At 51.5% G+C, this 12112-nt stretch overlaps 5 protein-coding genes across 5 annotated transcripts, besides 1 other annotated feature; 2 read left to right on the top strand and 3 right to left on the bottom strand.

Annotated features, from left to right (window-relative positions):
• Window positions 1–12112: part of a sequence feature (contig 1.61 483..865047(-1)) that runs on past both edges of the window.
• Window positions 1132–2995, top strand: ANIA_03588 (dolichyl-P-Man:Man(7)GlcNAc(2)-PP-dolichol alpha-1,6-mannosyltransferase; the record flags this gene model as incomplete). Its single annotated transcript, XM_050611500.1, has 2 exons — window positions 1132–1468; window positions 1527–2995. The coding sequence occupies 2 exons, from the start codon at window positions 1132–1134 to the stop codon at window positions 2993–2995; spliced, it is 1806 nt and encodes a 601-aa protein (XP_050467526.1).
• On the bottom strand, window positions 3087–4671 carry ANIA_03589 (dynactin subunit 2). The gene is made up of 3 exons (XM_050611499.1): window positions 4630–4671; window positions 4517–4576; window positions 3087–4466 (listed from the first exon to the last, which is right to left on the bottom strand). Exons 1-3 carry the CDS (start codon window positions 4666–4668, stop codon window positions 3162–3164), a joined length of 1404 nt encoding a protein of 467 aa, XP_050467525.1. The 5' UTR covers window positions 4669–4671; the 3' UTR covers window positions 3087–3161.
• ANIA_03590 (uncharacterized protein) lies at window positions 5311–6832 on the top strand. The gene is made up of 4 exons (XM_656102.2): window positions 5311–5552; window positions 5664–5705; window positions 5774–6229; window positions 6291–6832. The coding sequence occupies exons 1-4, from the start codon at window positions 5499–5501 to the stop codon at window positions 6429–6431; spliced, it is 693 nt and encodes a 230-aa protein (XP_661194.1). The 5' UTR covers window positions 5311–5498; the 3' UTR covers window positions 6432–6832.
• On the bottom strand, window positions 6688–8347 carry ANIA_03591 (CoA-acylating methylmalonate-semialdehyde dehydrogenase; the record flags this gene model as incomplete). Its single annotated transcript, XM_656103.1, has 2 exons — window positions 6688–7742; window positions 7792–8347. 2 exons carry the CDS (start codon window positions 8345–8347, stop codon window positions 6688–6690), a joined length of 1611 nt encoding a protein of 536 aa, XP_661195.1.
• clxA (calnexin) lies at window positions 9427–11584 on the bottom strand. Its single transcript, XM_050611498.1, has 5 exons — window positions 11336–11584; window positions 10993–11275; window positions 10809–10939; window positions 10104–10757; window positions 9427–10052 (listed from the first exon to the last, which is right to left on the bottom strand). The coding sequence occupies exons 1-5, from the start codon at window positions 11456–11458 to the stop codon at window positions 9558–9560; spliced, it is 1686 nt and encodes a 561-aa protein (XP_050467524.1). The 5' UTR covers window positions 11459–11584; the 3' UTR covers window positions 9427–9557.

Below are 12112 nucleotides of genomic sequence, written 5' to 3'. Positions count from 1 at the left end.
TCATCCATCCGAATAATGCGCTAAGACAAGATAGTATAGAGTACTTTAGTATACCACCAAATCATCGCGCGTAGCAAAATCAGCTTAGCCTGTAGAGTTTCTGGCTTCAGCGGGAGCTTCTGAGAAACCCCTCATGTAAACCCGGCAGTAAGGCATAGTATTACCGTTTAAGCAGATGCTGCCTCCTTCCTTCTCCATCAATGGGGCCTTTCCACAAATGCGCAACGGGAAGTAAGGCTAGGCAGCAGTGTTTCGGTACGTGACAAGTTTCGTTGGTAGGTAGGTTGAAAGTGATTTACTGGAACAGTGCGATACGCTGTATTGTTTCTTGTTCCGCCTATCCTTCTGTTTCTGCGCGGCGCGAGTGGAGGAAATACAAATCATCTGTGAAGAAGAGAAAGGGCGAGACGTCGCTTGCGAGAGGTCAGGTCATCCGAGGATGAGTTCGTAGACGATGATTATTGTGTTTATCACGATTAGAGGTACTGCTTTCCACGTTAGTATGGCCCTGCAACCAGCGCAAATCCCCTCCCCCACATAACCATGAAACAAGAATGTGGAAGACAGAGATTGGGAATCGCGTCGGGTAAAGAGTAAGCACATACTCCGCATCACAGTTCTTACGCTAGCAATCAGGTTAATTGTCTTCGCTTTCACGCTCGTGCTGTCGTACGTAGCGCCGAAGGCAGGGTCGGCGGCTTGTCGGCCCCAGCCGACTATTGAAAAATAATTATTAGTTGCGGTAACCGGTTATGTTTGTAGAATAGGAGTGAGCGTACTGCGAGCAAGGAAACGGTCCTCGGAGAGGATTGCGATGGAGTTGGTTATGAGGATTATTACTGCGGAGAAGAGAGTCAGTCCGGAGCTCGACTTCAGGGTAAGCGACACGAGGGATGCGGACCGTAGACGAGTCTTCCGAGGCCGAAGAAGGACATTGTGAGGGTATCGTGGGTTTCAGGATTGATGTGGTTGGAAGGAAGGAGGCGAGAGAGAGGAGGTGAGGAAGTAAAGTGAAGCTGCCAGATTGAGTTGACTGACGGCATACGTACTTACTGGCCTTCCGAGAAGGCTCCGCTCCAACTTTCTTACAATAGTCGACACCTTGATCGTCTGCGCACATCATGTGGAGGAATGTTGGTATGTTCAATTCTGTGCTTTATCATCTTCAACAAAACTAATTCAAGGCTAGGCTATCTGCTGCTCCTCGCTTCGATCCCAGTGCTCGTTCTCTTTCATCTGTCGATCGCTCCGTACACAAAAGTAGAAGAGTCGTTCCATATCCAAGCCATCCACGACATAGAGACCTATGGAATCCCTACGCACAATGTCAAGGACGTATTGCAGGCTGAATATGATCATTTCACGTTCCCGGGTGCTGTGCCTCGGACGTTCGCCGGTGCAGTCGCTCTCTCTGGTCTCTCGTCGCCGATTATCTGGTTGAAGCATGATATCGACCGGCAGTTCGTTGGTAGGTATCTTTGGCTGCGTATCCTCTTGACAGACTACTGACCAGTGCTACGCACTAGCTCGGGCAATCCTAGGATTGTTCAATGCATCCTCACTTCTTTACTTTGCCAGCAGTTTGCGCCGCACGGCTGGGAGAGCCACTGCTATCTGGTACCTGCTGTTTCAAGCCAGTCAGTTCCACGTTCTATACTATGCATCGCGGACCTTATCCAATATGTTCGCGTTTGGTATGACCACCTTCGCTCTGGCATCTCTCCTCCCAGAACCTGTGAGCTCAGCCACGTATCGCAAGCGAAGCAGGGTTGCTCTGTACCTGATCACAATCGCGGGTATTGTCTTCCGCGCTGAGCTGGCGCTGTTCCTGGCAACGCATACCCTCTTCCTTCTTGCTTCCGGACGCATCAGCATTCAGCGTGAGATCATTCCTGCCGGCGCTCTGGGCCTTGTCCTTGGTCAAGCCATCACACTCCCAATAGACTCATTCTTCTGGCAGCAATATCCCCTCTGGCCAGAATTCACAGCATTTAAGTTCAATGTAGTCGCCGGCCAGGCTTCCGCTTGGGGCACGCATCCATGGCACTACTACTTCACCAACGCGCTGCCCCGTCTCCTCCTCAACCCCCTAACCTACCTCATCGGTATCCCTATATCCCTGCTGCAACCTGCAACCCGTGGCATCGCCACATCCATCCTCATCCCATCACTCGCCTATATCGCCATTTATTCCATCCAACCACACAAGGAATGGCGATTCATTGTCTACTCAATTCCATCTTTAACAGCTGCCGCCGCGCTAGGTACGTCATATATCTGGACGCACAGGACTAAATCCTTCATCTACCGCTTCCTGTCGCTGGGAATGATTGTCTCAACACTCTTTTCTTTCCTATTGTCATCATTTGCACTCCTTCCAGCATCATCAGCAAACTACCCCGGCGCACACGCCCTCAACGCCCTCCACAATCACGTCCTCAGCGCAGCGCCGAAAAGCGCGCGCGGACAGCATGAACCAATTACTGTCTCTGTGCACCTAGGAAATCTCGCCTGTCAAACAGGCGTCACGCGTTTTCTCCAACTCTCCGATGATCGCAGCAAACAACAAGGATCCAATATTTCATCCACAATATCATGGTCGTACGATAAATCCCCACCTCCCGCATCCCTTTCCGCAATGCAAACCTTCTGGTCCCGTTTTGATTACGTCCTTCTCGAACCCCACGAAGCAGAGACCCTCCTCTCCCTCTCCGGCTCCCCGACCGAGTACGCGTACTCACAGAGCTATGCGTGGGAAACCGTTGACTCAGTCACAGGGTTTGCGGGACTGCATGTTCTGAGACCCGGTGAGGAGGCCAGCGGTGGTGTAGAGGAGGGCATATTAAAGTGGCTTTTTGGAAGGAAAGTAAATGAGTGGGGGATTTTGCACTCCTGGAGGAAGATTAGGGAGGGTATTCGGGAGAGCGTTTCGAAAGGTTGGTGGGTTGAAGTCAAGATGAAGGAGAAAATTAGAATTCTGGGGAGGGTAAGATAGCTGATGGATAGCGACATTTTTTTTCTGCGCTTAAGTGTATTATGTTGGTCATTATAGTTTCGATGTACATATAGACTAGAAACGTCCTGCATTGCGCTTTCTTCCATGCTACCATAATCTATCACCGGGTATCTGCATCATCTCACCTTACACTATATTAAGTACTTCACTTCCCACTCTCCAACTTCTCCATTCTCTTTTCTAGATCCCTCACCCACGGTTCAACAAGCTCGATATTACTCTTTAGCGCTGCCTCACTCTGAGACATCTTCTCCTCAACAACCTTCAACCCCTCCTGCCATTGCTCAATCTCCCCTGCCATATCAGCTTGGCGCTTTTCCAGTTCGTCAAGTGATTCCGCGGCCTGCGCGGCGCCGGCGTGGATGGCGCGGAGAGAGCGCAGGCGCTCTAGAACACTGGGGAGAATTGGATGAAGAGATTGAATAGTAGGGAGAGTGGCGTAGAGTGCTTGAATCTTTGTCGCTTGTTCGTCGCGCTGAGCAGCTTGCTCGGGATCAATAGGGGAGGAGAAATCCGATGCTGTGCGATGGCGCGAGCTGTGCGCAGCCTTTGCGGAGTCAAGTGCGCGTTTTCGCGCTGACGCAAGTGCTTCAGCGTCTGCTGTCAGCTTCCTGACGCGGGTAGAAAGCATCTCGAGGTGCGGGGTTGTGACCGCGGTTGAGGTTGCGGCAGCGGACGTTGTCGGTACTGCGGGGATAGGGGTCGGCCCGACGAGAAGGGTGATGAGTGTTGAGAGACGGGAGTTGAGATGGTCGAGTGCTGGAAGGACTGGTTGGAGAGGCGGTTCTGAGGATCCTTCAGTGACAAACGGGTTCAATGACGTTGATATGCCCATCGCCGATTCGATGAGAGCTAGTCGAGTGTCAAAGGAGGCGGCGTGGGAGAGGATGCCAGCGACGGGAACAGTGGTTTCGGCTTCGGTGCTTGCTGCGGCCTTGCTCTGGCCCCCACTGACTTCTGACGCCTGTGTAGGTGCTGATGCAAGCTTCCGAGATATCAGAGCGGCTGCTGAATGAGGCTGCAACAAACCCCGAGAGGAGGCGTAGAGGTTATCCAGTGCCTGACTGAGCTTCTCGACGCTATCATCTGATGTGTCCTTCGCCTCGCCTGAGACATCGCCGGACTCGCTCGTCGGACGGTTCTGAGACGCCGCCATCTCATCTTTTAATTCCTCCACCTCACGCTGCAAACGTGCGAGTTTTCTTTCCACGCTCTCAGTTTCCTCATCGCTGTCTTCTTCATCTGCGAGGGTGTCCTTCCGCCTCTGTCGGCTTTTACTCCTATACGACTTTCGCTTCGTAGCAATGCTGTCTGAAAAGTTTACATGGCGGGCGTCGACCGTAGCTCCGAGGAAATGGGCGCGCGCTTCGTCCGCATTGACGGGTTCCCTGTCAATATCCGAGTCCGAACCAGTGTCGTCTGGATTTGAGGCTGTACGAAGTGTAGCTGTCTGCCGTTGTATTAGACATTAGGTCAGTTCAGGATGCTGGTACTAGCTACCGGGACGGTGGAGGCTTCGTCTGTTAAGTCCGGGGTTTCGTAGATATCGGGAGCGAGATCCTGGGCGAGTCAGCTAAGAAAAAGGTACATTGCTTTGTAATATATAAGCATACCAGGTCCGGGAGACCAGCATATTTTTTGTTGAAAGCCATAGCTAGAATATTGAAGGATCTTAGTTGTCCTATCCTTAATTGTATGGAAGCTTGTGTTTGGGTCCAGACCACGTGAAAGGGGAAGTTTGGGCCTTGTTGCCTGGGGCATCAACTCCACTCTTTCCGCCGAGGGGTAAGGAGGAGTAGCACAGCGATCCCCAGTAAACATACAAAGCACTCAACATCATTATCAGGTCATCTCGTAACAATTCAATGCTGTCAAACTGTTCATTACTCCTTGGGAACCTTGCTCTGTTACACTAGCGCTGGAATTTCAATTCATCACATGTCAAAGATGAAGACAGTAAATCCCTTGGCATCAAGCAGTACGGTGTCCGCAGAAAATGAGACCAGGACAACAATAGCTATATGTTCAGCCATGCCAAATATCAAGCCTTGTCTGAAGCATACTCCCAGCATACCCTTTGTAGAAGCTTCCTCAATGTTCAGAGCTAAGTCCAATTCAGAGCTAAGTCCAAGGGCATGGAAGCCACATGCACGACTAACTAGCCAACCGAGGCCTCGAAGCGGCGGGGATCTTCGTCCCGAACCCCAAAGCAGCAGTTGCGGAGACGCAAGCAATCACATTCACCGAAGATTCCCAGACTCCCAGGCTATTTGGTCCAGTACACGACGTGAAACTGCAAAGTCATACCTAGCTCAGGCACGAGGGTATATAAGTTCACGGACCACCTCCACTTAAGATTTGCAACACCGATTCCCCTCCCCCACTTCAAGACCTCCCTCCAACGTACCGTACTTATACGTTCGAAGTCTCAGCTGTACGAACCTAATCGAGATACTCTGAATTCCTCATTCAAGTCGTCAATATGGCTACTCCTACTGATATTACCTTCGAAAATTACAATGGCAGCTGGACGATGGTGCGTTGACTTGACTACATTCTGTAACCCCTCAGACCTCCTCGCTCCCTCCCAGTCACCCTTCAGCAGGACCAAATAATTAGGAAAGACTTACTGATAATGCCTTAACAGGATCGAACCATCTCCGACCCTACCGACCCTATCCTCGCCATGGTTCAAACCTCCCTTCCCCCTCCTGCTACACTCCTTCTCCACGCACCCTAACTAACTAACCCTTATAGCAAGGCCTAAGCTGGTTCATGCGCACAACCTTAGCTTGGGTAACTATAACGCTGAACACAAAACAATACCAAGACGCCGAGCATCCCGACGACAAGACAATTCAGCACATTGACGTCGACAACATCGTGACTGGCGGTGTCCAAGGAACCAGTGAGGCCCGCGTGACGGATTGGAAGAAGCGCGAGCACAGCGATACGATCTTCGGCCGCGTGGAGGGTCAGTCGCGCCTCATCCGCGGCTCTGCGAAGGACGGTAAGGTGAGGCCAGATGTGGATGTTTGCACGAGAATCCAGGATGAGAAAATCGGGCGTTTTCTGCGAGGCGAGATTGGTGCGGATGGAAGCGAGACGGAGGGGTTCCTTGTTGACCCTGCGGGTGAGGGATTTGGTGAGGGAGAGGGCCTTTGGTTACAGAGTTGGGTGGAGAGTGTGGATTCGACTTGGACGGCTGAGCAGGTAATTTGGTCTCATTTTGTTGCTGGTGTTATTTGAGTTGTTGGGGCTAATGAAATTATAGATTTGGGGCTTTGAGACGATTAATGGCCAGCGCTACCACACTCGTCGGGTAGTCTGCGCCAATAACGGCGAATATGTCCTTGCTAGGCTAGTGTATACCTTTGTTCCTCCCCGGAATGAGGACGAGGACATTGCTTACTAGGCTGGTCACGACGAGTTCTATGTATAGGTGGATTCTCACTTTAGAGTGAATAAACTCTGTGATAGCGTTATATTTCGCAGTCTCGAATTTATAAACTTCGACTTGGGTAAGTTAAGTTTTTTCAGAGAACTGATGATATAGAACCACGGGAATCGCCGAATAACTACATATAGAATAGAACAAAGCAGTCAATTGGTCATCATGCATAACCTATCCGAAGCACCGTATAACATGAGATCCATTGGCTTTTTTGGACTTATGAGTGTGTAGGCATCACAACATGAGCCTTAGTACTGACGGCATCCTCAGCGCGCCACAAGCTCGTCACTGTCTTCTGCTGGGTGTAGAACTGGAGACCAGGCTTGCCATAGAAAGTGTTGGCACCACCACCGGCAATACTCTTCTTGTTACCAGTGAAGGAGAACATAGGAAGAGGAACGGGGATGGGAACGTTGATTCCAACCTGGCCGGCTTCAATATCCTTCTGGAATCTGGAGGCTGTAGGGCCGGAGCGGGTGAAGATCGCGGCACCGTTGCCATATTCGTTCTTATTGATGAGCTCGATCGCGTCATCTAGGGTCTCAACTTCAAGGCAGACAAGGACGGGGCCGAAAATCTCCTGCTTGTAGCACTTCATCCCTGGGGTGACGCCGGTGATAATGGTGGGACCAATGAAATTGCCATTGGGGTACTTTTCAGGCTTGTAACCTCTTCCATCTAGGAGGATGGTGGCGCCCTCCTCTTCTGCACTAGCGATCAGATCCTCGATACGCTTCTTGCTCTCAGGACTGATGACGGGGCCGAGGTCAGCGCCCTCTTCGAAGCCTCCATTGACATTCAGCGCCTTGGCACGCTCTGCCATCTCTGGCAGCCACTCTTTGGTTTCACCAACTGTGACCAGTGTGCTCAGAGCCATGCAGCGCTGACCTGCAGCGCCGAAAGCAGCTCCAACAATAGCATTGATGGTCTGGTTCTTGTTTGCGTCGGGAAGCACGGCAGCGTGATTCTTGGCCCCAAGGTTGGCCTGCACACGCTTACCATTGGCGGACCCGCGAGTGTAGATGTACTCTCCAGCACGGTTACCGCCAACAAAGCTGATGGCCTTGATTTCGGGGGCATCCAGGATGAAGTCGACGGTCTTGGCAGATCCGTGGATGATGTTAATAACACCGGGAGGGAAGCCGGCTTCCCTGGCCAACTCGGCGAGGATCATGGCCGCTCCAGGGTCACGCTCGGAGGGCTTCATCACCATAGTGTTACCGGTGATAGTAGCAATAGGAATACACCAGAGGGGGATCATAGCGGGAAAGTCTAGACTCATTAGCGTTTGCCATAAAAAGACGCGTGCGGGAAAACATACTGAAAGGGCAGATAGCAGCAACAACTCCCAAGGGCTCCCTGTAGCTCCTGGTCTCCATGTCCTTGGCAACTTCCAGAACCTCACCGGTGATCTGCGTGGTAATGCCACAGGCAGTTTCAGCGACCTGCAGACCACGGAGGACATCACCCTTGGCATCAGCAAAGGTCTTGCCCTGCTCGAGAGTAATCGACGCAGCCAAACGATCCCAGTTGGCACGGATTAAGTTCACGAATTTAAACATAATCTGCTGTCTAGCCATAATACTCGTAGCCCTCCATGCAGGGAAAGCCTTCTGGGCCGCTTCGACAGCGGCGCGGAGTTCCTCATCGGTACTCTGGGGCACACGGGTGACGAGGTTATTGGTAGCCGGGTCATACAAGTCAATCCATGTGCTCGCCTTTGAAGGCACGAACTCGTTGTTAAGGAAGTTGGTAGTATCAATAGGATTGGCAATGGCTTCATGGGTCGTCGGGTATTCGGTGGCGGTGCTAGCCGCGGATGTGGTTGAGGGGGCGAACTGCTGAGCAGTAGCATGAAGTCTGCGAAGCGCAGCCATGGAGCCGACTAAAGGAGTTTGTGATGCTTTTACGCGAGAAGAAGACATGCAGGAGGTTGAAAGAGAGCGCGATGCTGATGCTGCTGCTGCCCTGGCGGATGAAATGCTGGCCACTGTCGTGCGGGGAGATGCAGCGCGGAGAGCGGGGATGGACTGGGTAAGGGACCGACGGGCGGCCATGTTCAAAGTCAAGGGGGGAATATAGGAGAGTTGGGAAAGGACTCTCTTGGGGATAGTCAACCTAGTGAGGAAGGAGAAAAGCGAAAGTACAAGGGAGTTCACGGGAGGAAGCTCGAAGCAGGGGATGGAATGGTAAAGACGGTCAAGGGAGATATATGTACCTGTATCGCGGTACGTTACATATCCGAGTGTATCTTCCCCGCCAGGCCGAGGGAAACCGATAAGACCTCGGCGGACCCAGCCAATCACAGGATTCTATTCTTTTAGGAAGGCGATTCCTCTGGATATCCTTACCCCGGAATCCAGCCAATTTGACCATGGTCGAACTGGAACCTTCAAGCCATTCAGCAGTAATGGAAACTAAACAGCTGGTCGGTTCGCATGATCTTCTACATCGATTGTGTATGTCTACCCTGGTACCGTGTCCTGACCCATTGTAATCGGCCGATTTCGTCTATCGGTCGGAACCCCGACCTCTTAGTTGGGGTAGCCCCAGTCTCGCGTATCGCCTCAGGAACGCTTAAGGACGGTATGTAGATTAATTGCACTGACGATAGGCTATTGAAAACAAATCAGCTATTTTACGGAAGACAAGCCGATTTATTGCAGAGCAAATTGCTCTCCCTTTACTATTGCCCAGTAAGACCTACTCAGAGTACAAACGAGCTTGGCGGAGACTTCCCAACTCTTTCCCAACCCGTGCTGATCTTCATTTTCAAGGTTTACGTGAGCGACCACAGGATAGCAATTATTTGCTTATTCAATGACTAGTTCTAAATCAATAACATATTATCTGCTGTCGGTTTGATTCCAGCATGACAATTGAAGGCTGAAAGCTCGCTGGTCAAATTTCATTGTACATATGGTTCATTCTCATAGAAATATCATGAGGACAGGATAGAATTCTTACTTCAAAGAATACTGCAACAGCTATGAAACCGGATGGATATTATAGCGCTTCATTTGGTGCCGTGCTTTACTGTTTTAAAAAACTCTTTGCGATGGTAGGCTCTTTTCACTCATACTGGTCTTACTCCGCAGACGATCGGGTGGTGCGCTTGGTCGCTCCGCCCTTGGCGGTCTCCGCAGCGGAGCTGACAGCTTCGCTGGCCTTCTCCTTTGAAGCTTTGGCGGCCTCCTTGCCCTTCTTGACGGGGGCGGGCGCGGGGCTGCTGGCTCCGATGGCACCAACAATAATGAGGATCATGGTGACGAGAAGGGCACCAAGGCCACCAGCGACCTCGGGAACCTGCTTGACGGCGTTTATGGGGTCTTCCTTGGCGAGGCCAACGAAGTGGTCAACCTTCTCACGAACGAAGGTGACGGGATCCTCCTTAAAGCTAACGCTAGTGCCAGCTGCCTTTGTCTCCTTCTTGGGCTTAGAAGCTTCCTCCTCGGCCTCCTCGATGGGACGCTTAATATCAAAGGTCTCCTTGCGGAGCTTCTCAGCATCCTCAACGGAGTGTCCAATGTAGATGTTGTCGAACAGGATATCGTTCTGCATGGTCCAGATCTCGAAACCAATCTAGTACACGGTTAGCACAGTCCTTCCTGAATCAAGGGGGAGAGTTCATACAGCGCCCATGGGCTCGAAGTTAGAGGGGGTCTTGTCCTCAAAGTAGTCAGGGTTGGCGATCTTGCGGGGAGCCCAAGGTCCCTTGTAGGCAGGGTTGTCAATGAGCGGAGCAGTCCACTTGCCCTTGTAGGCAGGGTTCTTGATCAAGGGAGGAGACCAGGGACCACATCCGGAGACTTCACTGCACTTGGGGTTAGGGACAGTGGGAGGAATCCAGTCGCCGTCCTCCTCATCATCCCAGTCTTCAGGCTTCTCGGCCTCAGGGTCAGGAATGCTGTTCGGCTCATCCTCTAGCCAATCGTCAGGCTTCTCGGCAGACTCATCAACAATCTCGTAGGGGGCGTCTTCATCCCAGTCATCAGGCTTGGTAGCGTCGGGGTCAGGGATCTTGGCCTCATCGACCCAGTCGTCGGGTTTCTTGTCCTTGGGGTCGTCGATCTCCTTCTCGGGGTTGACGGGAGGGTTGAAGTCCTCGAGGAGAGTGCCGTTCTTGACAGCGGCGCCGTCAATGAGAATTTGGAAGGACTGGTCAGGGCGGACGATGAGGGTGTAAAGGGAGCTCAGCTTGCTGGTGCGAGCAGCAGGAGGAGCCTTCAGGTGCTTCTCCTCATATTCACCAGTCTTGGGGTTCTTGTGGCGGAAGATGAAGTGAACCTGCAGAAAGTAAGTGGATGCCATGGATAAAACTTTAGCGGCTGGTCATACCTTGTTAGTGGCACCGCACTTGTCGGGACCAAACATGATCACGTAGGGGGTGGTGTTGGAGAAATCGTCCGCAAGAGCCTTCTTGTTATCCTGGAGCAGCTTCATGTAGGCACCACCACAAACAAGGGAGTCTGAAAGAGGTTATCAACACCATGCGTCAGTTCCAACAAGGAGAATTACTCACTTTGCGGCTTGACCTCATACTGGACAACAAGAGTCTTGCCCTTGTTATCGATCTTCTTCGGGAACTTGGCAGAGATGGCGTGGTGGGCCGCGACATTCTTAACAACCAGACCCTTGTCTCCGTCAATACCCTTGTAGACGGTGGGTTCCTCAACGGACCATTCGCCGACATAAGCCCAATCCTCCTCCGACTTGGAGTCTTCCTTCTTGGCGTGCGAAGGAGTCCACCTCGATTCCCAGTCGTCCGTGAACTGTTCCAGGAAGGGAGCTTCAAGGCTGGTGGGCTAAATAAATTGAAGTCAGCAAATAAGGGACATACAGAGGGCAAATACGATCGGACTGACCGTGAAAGTAGGTCTCTCAACGACCGATGTAGCATCGGCGGTTGAGTCGTCTTCGGCATGGGCGTAGCCCATGAGGGAGGCCGAAGAGACCAAAGCGGAGGTAAGAGCTGTGTTGAGACGCATGGTGAAAGCGAGAAAGAAACAAGCAAGCGTTCAGGCAATTGGCCCTCCGTGGAGGAAAAGCAGGAGCAGCTTCAGGTCAAGCCGGGGTAGTGCAGAAGAGGACAGCAGGGAAAAGGGAGAGAGGTTGGAGAAAGAATCACAGTTGGTTAATATAAAGCAGTGAAGCTGTTAAGTTCAAGGTGGCCTCTTCCGCTGCCCGCTGCTCAATCGGGTTAGTGCAGCTTCTCCAATGTTCTGTCGGCTCGGCAGATCAGACATTTGTTATTTACTCTCCAGCGAAATTAGTCCGAAGTCCACCGATGTCACAGATTATTATTTCTATATACTTTAGGATAAAAGATACCTAATTTTGTCAACCAGTTGTTGGAATATGGTTATTGAACGGCTGGTGCGCTGAATCCGGGGAAGTTTACGGAGTAAATAAACCATGGGGGAATCTCAAACCGCAAGACTGGTCTATGGGTTTGTTAATGAACCCCAGAGATTGTATGGTCGATACTGTTTCCCTTCAATTGCTTCGCCCGTAAGGAGACCCTACTGCAGTTAGACCGCTAAACCTAGCAAGTCAAATGATCATAGTTGTTCTCTTGCGGTTATTTAGCATAGGAGGATTTGAATCATAAAGCAAACTGCAGCTAATTTATTAGAGCGATA

The sequence above is a fragment of the Aspergillus nidulans genome, chromosome II (genome assembly GCF_000011425.1).
Source record: "Aspergillus nidulans FGSC A4 chromosome II".
NCBI lineage: Eukaryota > Fungi > Ascomycota > Eurotiomycetes > Eurotiales > Aspergillaceae > Aspergillus > Aspergillus nidulans.
Note: the sequence above shows the minus strand (reverse complement) of the source record. Positions and strands in the feature narration are given on the sequence as shown.